Source organism: Phanerochaete carnosa (assembly GCF_000300595.1).
Source record: "Phanerochaete carnosa HHB-10118-sp unplaced genomic scaffold PHACAscaffold_3, whole genome shotgun sequence".
Lineage (NCBI taxonomy): Eukaryota > Fungi > Basidiomycota > Agaricomycetes > Polyporales > Phanerochaetaceae > Phanerochaete > Phanerochaete carnosa.
The window spans coordinates 2348442-2357372 of record NW_006767630.1 but is presented as its reverse complement, the minus strand read 5'-3'; the positions used below and the strand labels follow the sequence as shown (position 1 = coordinate 2357372).

Below are 8931 nucleotides of genomic sequence, written 5' to 3'. Positions count from 1 at the left end.
TCTTCTTCCGCGAACCCCACCTCTGGATGGAACGATTATTCGGCAAAGAGCCAGCGAATTCGGGATTGCTTGCTGCCAGTCACCCTCTACACACGGGGGCTCTTACCATTATCGCGCCCCAGAGGTCAGGTAGCTCTTCGCAGCAGGTGCGCAATCTTGTTTGGACGATTTCACGCTGCTTTGTTTGTCAGTGGACCGGCTGAAGCTTGTCTCGAATGATGCAGAGTACACAGCTGCCCCTAGCTGCGGTCTCTCCTGAAGTTGCTCCTAACTCTCTCGGAACGCCATCCAACGGTGGTCATGGCGTGTATCATTCACATGTCTGCTGGCGGCTAAGGAAGCTAATCGCTGCTACCCTAGTCCTTTGGTTTTTCTAGCTCTCGGTCCCCACAGACTGACCTGGACAGCTCCTGCTTTGATCTCAATACATAGATGGTGGATTTTAGGCTCAGTAGCTCATCCAATCCCGCTTCTTCTCGGGCCGTGCGGCTGGAATACCGGGCTGCTTGAGCTGCATAGACACCATCAACATGTCTCAGTCTGAGACTGCGACTGCATTCCGCATGACGAAGTCGACCGCACCCGTAATGTCCTGCGATGCCTGGAGCCTAGAAACGCATCTTAATCATCTTTCCTTGGGCAGAACACTCTTCAAGGCGCTCTGTCGCTCGAAAGATAATCTCACTATCAATAAATCTCGATTTTATCCTGCCTGTCGTTTGGCCTTAGGTTCCCGATCTTCTCGCAGTGCGCTTCAAGGTGAAAGCAATACTGAGTTTATTCTACCCAGATTCATTACATTATCCCTGCGGACGATGGCTTACGCACTACGCCATGCTGGGGACACGGTGAAAATGTTGGGCGCCTAATCGCTGTGCCAAATAGGCCCCAACAACGCGGTCGGGACGCGTGTTTAGATCTATTTGGGAATCAACGTTTAGCCTGAGGCCGCTCGACAAGACCAAGCTCCTGACTCCAGGATAGCAAGATAAGACTCAGAAGCTGAGACTTAGCAAGACCATAAGACTAGAGGACGAGCCAGCGCCAAAGAAGATGTTGTTGTCGGAGGACGACGAGCCACCGGAGACCAGTGAGAAGACCCAGGGCACCGAAAGCAATAGAGATGACTAGAGAAGAAAGACCAGAGCCAGAGATAAGCAAGACCAGTCATTATCAGAAATCAAAAACCCGGACCAGAAGGCCAAGACCAGGAATCGGGCAACCCGCGATCTTGATGCACATGTATTAATAGCCCCAGAGCATAGTCCGAATTATCATAACGTGCTTTAGGCCACGATAAGTTAAAACGATGGTGGCGAGTGGTGGCGGCATGTTGAAGTCAGCGCCGCAATCATCTATGCTGAGCCTAGAGATTGTGGCCTGTGGCGTCCTGCGGACACCCTGCTGGCCAGCGATCAGGAACATGTGTTAACAAGTACCAGTTAAAAATGTACGCGCAAAGGATTACTACACTATTCGACCTATTGATGTCGTTAATAATCTCAGCGCTGTCGTGAAGGGAAGAGGATGCGGTAGCATACCCTGGGAGGCGTATGGCCCTCATATACTGCAGTCAACGTTCTCTGAGTTAACGAGGAGGGAAGAGTAAAAGTAGTTGTAGTGAAGATGATTGTGGTTGAGAAGAAGGAGGAGGTAGGGGAGAGGAATGGTCCGTATTTGAGGCTGGTTACCGCGTCTCTTGCATCTATCATTTGGTATGACTGGTCGTTTCGGCTCCTTTCTAATCCATTTCAGCCGTTACATTCAATGTCTGCTGCCGTACATGTTCTCACCTGATACTCCATGTTGGTTGCTCGTTATGTCGGCCTGCACCCCATATTGTTCTTTTATGATTTCCTTTCCTTTGCTTGATTGTATATTCAAGGTGAGTGACCCGAGGGGCGGGCGAACACTCTTGTCGCGAGGGCTGTTCGCCCTGGCGCGGACCTTTACGTTGGTCCCTCGGGATAAGTACATCTTGTGCATCGCTCCGCCATGGAGTTGACTGCGGAGAGGGAAACTAGCACGCGCCGAAAATTCCTTCACTTCCTCGTTCACTTGCTGACCATTCGATTACAGCCCAATGCATTTCTGCGCCCTTGCAACTAGCCCCGCGATGCCGCAATGCTGGAGTACTATATGCTCTCTTACGCTAGTCTCTGTTACCAAGATCGCGCCGCTGAAAGATTTCTCTGTATGATATCAAGCAAGCGGCGCTATCGTGCAGCCGTGTCATGCATCTTCGTGGCGATGTTTTCCAAGGTAGTCGAAAGCACTGTCGTGAAGACGCACGGCACGGCTACAACTGGGCGCAGGCAGTCCTGAATCATTGTCTCCCATCACTGACGTACGGATCTTTTGTTCGTATCCCCTGTGACTGAATATATTTCATGATTTTTGCCTATTTTGTCATATGTACTTGTACGATACAGGCTCCGGCGTGTCAGAAGACCATCGCGCGTCATCTTCTTAACTTACGCAGTGTTTTTCCATCCACCGCTGGTGGCCCAGTCTTCCGGGTTCCTACCTGCTTATACAACATCTGTTGCGTGCATTGAGCTCTCCCATGGTTGTTCACCTCTTGCCGCCGTTGGCTCCTCGGCCTGGCACGCTGTCGCCGCCCTTGCCCACACTTCAAGCACCGTACGTGTCCTACCATCTTTCGGCTTACTGATTGCTCAAAACGATAGGCTCATCGTTCGACGGTACGTCCCATTTCAGTACTGTCGTCGCAAAGAGGGGGGGGGGGGAACCAGCATGTACCCCGGCCCTAAACCATTTCCTGCTGCAGGACCTCCCTGGGCAACTGCAATTCGTCTGGGGACAAGAAACTAGTGGACGACGGGTATATATGTTTGCGCGTTCGTCAGTCTGACGTGCAAGCGCTTTCACATCAAACAGGCCTCCGATAGGTGCACGCGCGTACCGAACACGAAGGAGGTCTTGGTCAAATACCAGCCGTATAACTCTAGGAAGATGGAACTGGCGCGGTTCCACATGAGGACCGCACACGCCGGAAAGAACACAAGCTAGAAGGCTGGACTTATTACGTGTGCATGGACTGCCATGCAATATGTTGGGGATAAACCGGAACTATACGAGATTTGGAATAATTTCCTTGGGGATCTTGCTGCATCGAACACCATGCATGAATGCGCACTTGAGCCATAGATAGGGCCACAAGACCAGGTTGATGCTCGCCAGAAGCTCATAACCATTGTGTGTGTCCAGATGCCGATAAACATTTGATATTGCAATACATACAAATAAGTAATGCAACTGGTACAAAATGCGATGTGCGCGACAAGTTCGGGTTTCATGGAAAGGGAAGGACTGGTATGAGGATGCAGGCGACGGGTATGGAATAGTGAAGCGGAGCCGAGAGAACGACAGACGAGCACGAGCCAACAGGCGGACAACAGAGAAGACAGCTGCAAGATGGAGATGAATGAGGAAACGACAAGCGAGTGACAGCGCCGAAAGCGACGTAAAGCGACAGGGAACGTCAAACTAATACATATACGGCTGGAGGTGAAATGTTCTTCTCTCGTCGCATAACAGACAAGGATCAAGGCACAAAGGAGCGAGGTGGGATAATGACGTGACGAAACGTAGATCATACGCAGAACTCTGGTAGACTTGTCTTTGAGTGCGAGAAGACGCTGCCGAGACTGCGTAGGCTGATGGTATCAGTGTACCGCTCGATCCCAAGACCCAGGCCGACTTGACTTGCTGGGCGAACGTGACTTTCGACTGTGATCTTCTCCTTACCAAGCGCCCTGCTGCCGATCTCGGCGGGGGTGATGGGAGAGGGCATGTCCACGGGAGAATCAGGCTCGTTCTTGTCGTCGTCATGGATGGTGCTGGAGGCAAAGTTAAGATGAGTCGAGATCTTGAGGCTGTCCCATCGTGTCCTATCAATGGAGAAGCGGATGATGACCATCGAGAAGACGATTCCCTGAGAGGTTAGTGTTAGAAGAGCGACCACAGGGGATGACCGAAATAAACATACTATGACAGGAGCAATCTGCCGAGAATAAACTCAATGTCAGCTGGGTCTCGGCTGGAGGCAGTGCGACTTACGACGTTCAATACTGCAAGCATCATGACCGCGCTTAAGGAGCTGCTCGTAATTAGCACTATAAGCATCGCCGAGTATATCGCCGCTGTTAGGGGGTCCTGATGAGCATCTAAAATCCAAGTTGTCAGCGGGGACGTACCGGACTCGACGACGATGAGAATTAATTGAGTGCCACGCGGACGAACTGCAGATGGTGAATACCGGTCAACCTCGGCTTGTACTTGCCAAATCTTGTACGAGATGAGAACTGCAACAGCAGGAGCTCAGCCAGCGGACAAAATCCGCAAGAGGACTGACGTACGTGTACATAGCAAGTTCAAGATCAGGGTGATGGTATAGAAGTACTTAACGCGCTCAGTCACGACCGCCATGAGTGCGTTATTTCCCGGCTGAACTTGCGAGAGGAGCCAGACAGCATACACTCCGAGAGCTGGCGAGGGAATGTTAGGGAAGAAGCCTTCGGCGTAGGGCACGCGATACTTGCCAACGTCTGCAAGAACCAGAGTAACTGGGACGAGAGCAACTAAATAATTCTGACCCCAAACGACAAATGTGCGATATCCCTGCGTCACAAGCATTAATATTCGCCAGGACGGAGGGAAGCCTCGAAGTGTAGCGACTTACGATCAGGGCGTCAGACACAACGGTTACAGCAATATAGCACCCGCTCTTTATCAGGTCCAAGTTACGTCGGACGATGGTGTAATAAGCTACGGCGGAGTCAGGTACATCCATGTGGGAAGTGAACGCCTGGATTGCACGGAGGAAGTCCATTATGCAATGCTAGAGGAACAATGGTCGGTGACGCAGGTAGAAATTCAATGGCCGACGGACGCACAATGGTGACCAGGATAAATATACAGAGGGCAGTGGCGATGAGAATGATGGATGGTCGACCCTCCATATACCTGTTTCGCAGAACCTGGAGACATTGACAGAACACTATAGAGTATACACCTGTTCGTGTTTTAGAGGATTGTCTTGTTAGCGTCATGTTTATCGGCGGCATTGGGGTCCTAAGATGAAGGGCTCACCATAACAGAAAACTTCGAGAAAGGTCCCAATCAGTTCGGCCTTCGCGTTGTCGTTCGACTGTGGCATCCTGCCTGCGGCCTAGTTATCATCGTTGTAAATAACTCATTCTGGCAATTCTGACTGGTTTTTGCTGACCGCGGACGAGCCTGGGCATCGCGGTTGTAGACTACCACTTTTCCACGCAAAAGCAGTGGAACATACCATATATCTGCCGTTCTGGAGGCGAAGAGAGCAGCTCCGAGGCTGAGAGGAGATGGTGGGGAGAGGGAAGGAGAGGGGAAGGGTCGAAGGGTCGAGGAAAAGGGAAGCGAGTTCGCCCATGCTTTGGAGTCGAGCGTCGTGTAACTTCTGTCAACTGGACAGAGCATCCGGGGCACTCAATCGCGAATTCTCTCCCGATTAGTCCACCTCGCGCAGAACGGGAAGTCGACTTCCCCGCTTGATACGCGCTTGTGGCGGGGCTAGCTGATTAGAATTGGGTTAGCTCGCGGCCGGTTGGCAACTTGAGCAGATTGAGGCGCACTATCGGTAGAATACAACACCAGAGCCCACTACTCATCAGCACTCAGCACTCAGCACTCAGCACTCAGCACTCAGCATTCAGCACTCAGCACTCATCAGCACTCATATCTGCGAGGTCCAGCTCACCTTGACTGTAATGACCAATGCCGGCGGCACAAATTCCGGCCCGCTGGTCTGGCGTTCCCGCGATGACTGCGTGTTTGTCACTGCCATGCCGCCATCGCGCTACACGCTGCACCACTGCACTTCAGGCTTCAGCGAACGGCTTCCATACAGCTAACTATATAATTAGAGGCGAGAATGACGAAAAGTTAAAGGAAAGGTTTGTGCCAGAGCCCGAGACCTTGGGCGCTGAAAAATTAGCAGAATATAACCAAAAAATTAACCCACCGCAAGGATCGAAACAACGCCTAACAGGACACGCTTTATCCAATCGAGCTACAGCGGTAACATCAAGCGACGCAATTGGTATCATAACCATATATAACTTCCTGGTCCGCTGAAAATATTTTCCGTTGATTTTTCACACCTCTTGAATTTGACCATCCAGCGCGGTGTCACAGCCCTACGACGTTGCTGCCATTGCCCTCGTTGCTGTGCGACTTCTACTAAGTAGATGGGACCATGAGAGTGTAGTTTTCCTGCCATGCACAAGTCCCTGGCTTTTCTAGACGGCCTTCAACGCGTGCAAGTGCTATACAGCCGCTAATTGAACACACTATGAACGTGCTAAATACTCCAGTACGACAAGCTAGAAGGTTCATTCATTCACCCACTCAGTTATGCACAGCGACGATTTGATGTCACGTCAGTGAATTTTGAATTCAACGTGATAGCAGTCAACTTACGAGTCACGCTTGGATTCTCCTTCTACAGTAGGCTATCCGCCTGCTGCACTTCTTAGTACGAGCTCGGTCACAGCGCCACGTCCAGTCCTAGTTTGTCCCAAGATTGGCAGCGGGACTAGGTTTGTCGGTCACCCACGACTTTGCTTCGAGTTTCTTAGGAAAGAGTATGTCGTAGAATCTGTTGGTATAGACGTGTGGTAGAGGGGGTATTTTTAGCAAGGTATGCATCGCTATTAATCCTATGAACTTCTCTAGTTAACAGAGCAGTATGAGTGTAGTCTCCACACGCAACGATCTGTCGTGTTGCGGCCCCTGAGGCAGCGCGAACCACATGCCGACTGACATCCACCCCGATGGTAGAAAACGCGCAACGGCAGCAACCCTGTAGAGCAAGACTTTTCCACCAGATTCCTGTGGAGTGCCAAACCGCAGCTACTGATAGGTTAGCTGCTTTATCCTGTGTGATGGTCGAACTAGTCAGAGTGAGTAGATTTATCGCGACCGTCTGAGCTCTTTAATGACCTCTACTTCCAAGCATACATAGTTCTGTTGACCGCTTGCCTTTGCCCTTAAAGTCCGCCGGCATGCACCCAGTATCTGGCGCCCGCGCCGTGCAAATGACTGATGTGAGAAGTAAGAATGAGCACACGGTATCTCCCCACGGGCGGTCACTGGCGGCAATTATCATATACTCGTCGGCCACGAGGCACGTCTGTGACCACCGGCATTGAAATGCCAGGAGCTTTTGTACAAATCTGGCCAGGACCTGATCGTCGCCCATGGTTGTCAATCGAAAAACCAAGGTCGCAGCTCGTGCCTGAAGAACTCTCGCGTTCGACGCTCACACGCTCCCTGACCTGCTTAAAAGTCAGGTCAAGGCAACGTGCAACCCTCGCAGTCGCCATTTGCCAGCCTGCCGGGTCCTTGACCTCTCGACTCTGTCGTCGCGCGTTTGCATTGCCCAGTCTCTATGGCTCAGTTTGTTGACATAGGTGCTCTTCTGGGCTTCGCTTGCGAGGCGGTCCTCTTCGGTATGCTTTCGTCCTGAACTCGAAGTTGCGCATGCTCACACTTTGTAGGCATCAACTTGGTCGTGTTTGGCCTCGCCTTGAACGTGCTGCTTCCGCGATTCCGTCGGCATGGATCGAACCAGGTTATCTTGGCTTTGAGCATAATGCTCTTCTTGAGCTGTGTTGTGCACTTTGCTCTCGAGTTCAGCCACTTCCACACCACTTTGGTGCGTACTCACATGCTCCGCTGACGATGAAATGTCTGAACAAAATGTGACCACTCTAGAGAACGACCGGTGTAGACGGATTTGCCAACGAAACGAACGTGTATTTCGTTGCCGACCTCTTCATCTCGATCACCGATTTCTTTGGAGATCTGATTCTGATCTATCGTTTGTGGTTAATCTGGGGTGGCAACTACCTCGTCACAATCTTGCCACTGCTAACCTCGATTGCCGGACTAAGTGAGTGGATTCCAACGTATATCTCCGCTGCAACGCTAATTATAACGTGCATCGTAGTCTGCGCGGCAGAGGTTGGACATCTGGTTAACGGCACCCACAACGCTACCCCGTCGCCCTCGATCGTGCCGTTGGGTCTTGCCAGCTTCAGTCTGCCCTTCTGCACAAATGTTATGGTGACTCTTCTGATCGTCGGCCGTATCTGGTACATGTCACGGGGTATGCGGGCCTATAAGCTGACTGGTACACGGAGAGTCATGGCCATCATGCTCGAGAGCGGAATGTTGTACTTCCTTGTCCAGCTCGTCTTCCTCACACTCTACGGTATGAACAACGATGGCGAACAAGTCATTATTCCAATGGCTGTCCAGGTCTATGTACGTTTACCATTCTCACCTATTGACGAGATCAGCTTCTCAATATGCGCCAGGGCATCGCATCTTTCCTCATCGTTATACAAGCGGGACTGGGCCTTACTTCCGAATATCTTACGAATGCAGTCGACAACGCACCGCCTGCCAACACTTGGGGACGACTACTACTAAGTAATTTCTATCCTACGCATCTTACGTCGAAGGCAAACCCGAACGATATCGAGCTAGAGTCTCAAAAAGACTCAGAGCTCACCACACCTACCCCTAACGCAGCTATGTGAACGCGTCAGGTATGTATTCCGTCCTTGGGTGGCCCTTCTGTTTGAAGACGAACGACTTACCAGATGTCCAGTGTTCATCCAAACTGTCGGCATATTTGTGCCGAGATGCCGTCTGCACCATTTGTACGATCTGTCAATGCCTCTCATGACATCTTCTTCGCTTGCTACCTGGATACAACTTGCTGTGTCAATGATGCTCGCTCTTCTAGTCACTCAGAAGCGGTAGGTCAGAAAATGACGAGATGGAAGGATGACCTTCTTGGTTTTTGAAATTCATGATAGCCTCGAGTTCAGCTGCGGAATATTCTTGCCTAGCATC

At 51.2% G+C, this 8931-nt stretch overlaps 3 protein-coding genes across 3 annotated transcripts; 2 read left to right on the top strand and 1 right to left on the bottom strand.

The window, feature by feature from the left end:
• Positions 1-3616: 3616 nt before the first annotated feature.
• On the bottom strand, positions 3617-4855 carry PHACADRAFT_26692 (uncharacterized protein; the record flags this gene model as incomplete). Its single annotated transcript, XM_007392663.1, has 6 exons — positions 3617-3958; positions 4013-4027; positions 4084-4190; positions 4221-4328; positions 4383-4644; positions 4706-4855. The coding sequence occupies 6 exons, from the start codon at positions 4853-4855 to the stop codon at positions 3617-3619; spliced, it is 984 nt and encodes a 327-aa protein (XP_007392725.1).
• Positions 4856-5619: 764 nt separating this feature from the next.
• On the top strand, positions 5620-6456 carry PHACADRAFT_252261 (uncharacterized protein). The gene has a single exon (XM_007393429.1). It carries the CDS (start codon positions 5782-5784, stop codon positions 6139-6141), a length of 360 nt encoding a protein of 119 aa, XP_007393491.1. The 5' UTR covers positions 5620-5781; the 3' UTR covers positions 6142-6456.
• A 936-nt stretch (positions 6457-7392) lies between these two features.
• On the top strand, positions 7393-8780 carry PHACADRAFT_252258 (uncharacterized protein). Its single transcript, XM_007393428.1, has 6 exons — positions 7393-7517; positions 7566-7723; positions 7783-7960; positions 8018-8334; positions 8388-8621; positions 8684-8780. The coding sequence occupies exons 1-5, from the start codon at positions 7457-7459 to the stop codon at positions 8610-8612; spliced, it is 939 nt and encodes a 312-aa protein (XP_007393490.1). The 5' UTR covers positions 7393-7456; the 3' UTR covers positions 8613-8621; positions 8684-8780.
• The last annotated feature ends 151 nt before the right edge of the window (positions 8781-8931 follow it).

Coding starts and splice junctions, on each gene's coding strand:
- PHACADRAFT_252261 (XM_007393429.1), top strand. CDS start 5,782: ATGCCGGCGGCACAAATTCCGGCCCGCTGGTCTGGCGTTCCCGCGATG.
- PHACADRAFT_252258 (XM_007393428.1), top strand. CDS start 7,457: ATGGCTCAGTTTGTTGACATAGGTGCTCTTCTGGGCTTCGCTTGCGAG. Junction 7,518..7,565: donor TTGCGAGGCGGTCCTCTTCG/GTATGCTTTCGT, acceptor CACACTTTGTAG/GCATCAACTTGGTCGTGTTT. Junction 7,961..8,017: donor AACCTCGATTGCCGGACTAA/GTGAGTGGATTC, acceptor CGTGCATCGTAG/TCTGCGCGGCAGAGGTTGGA.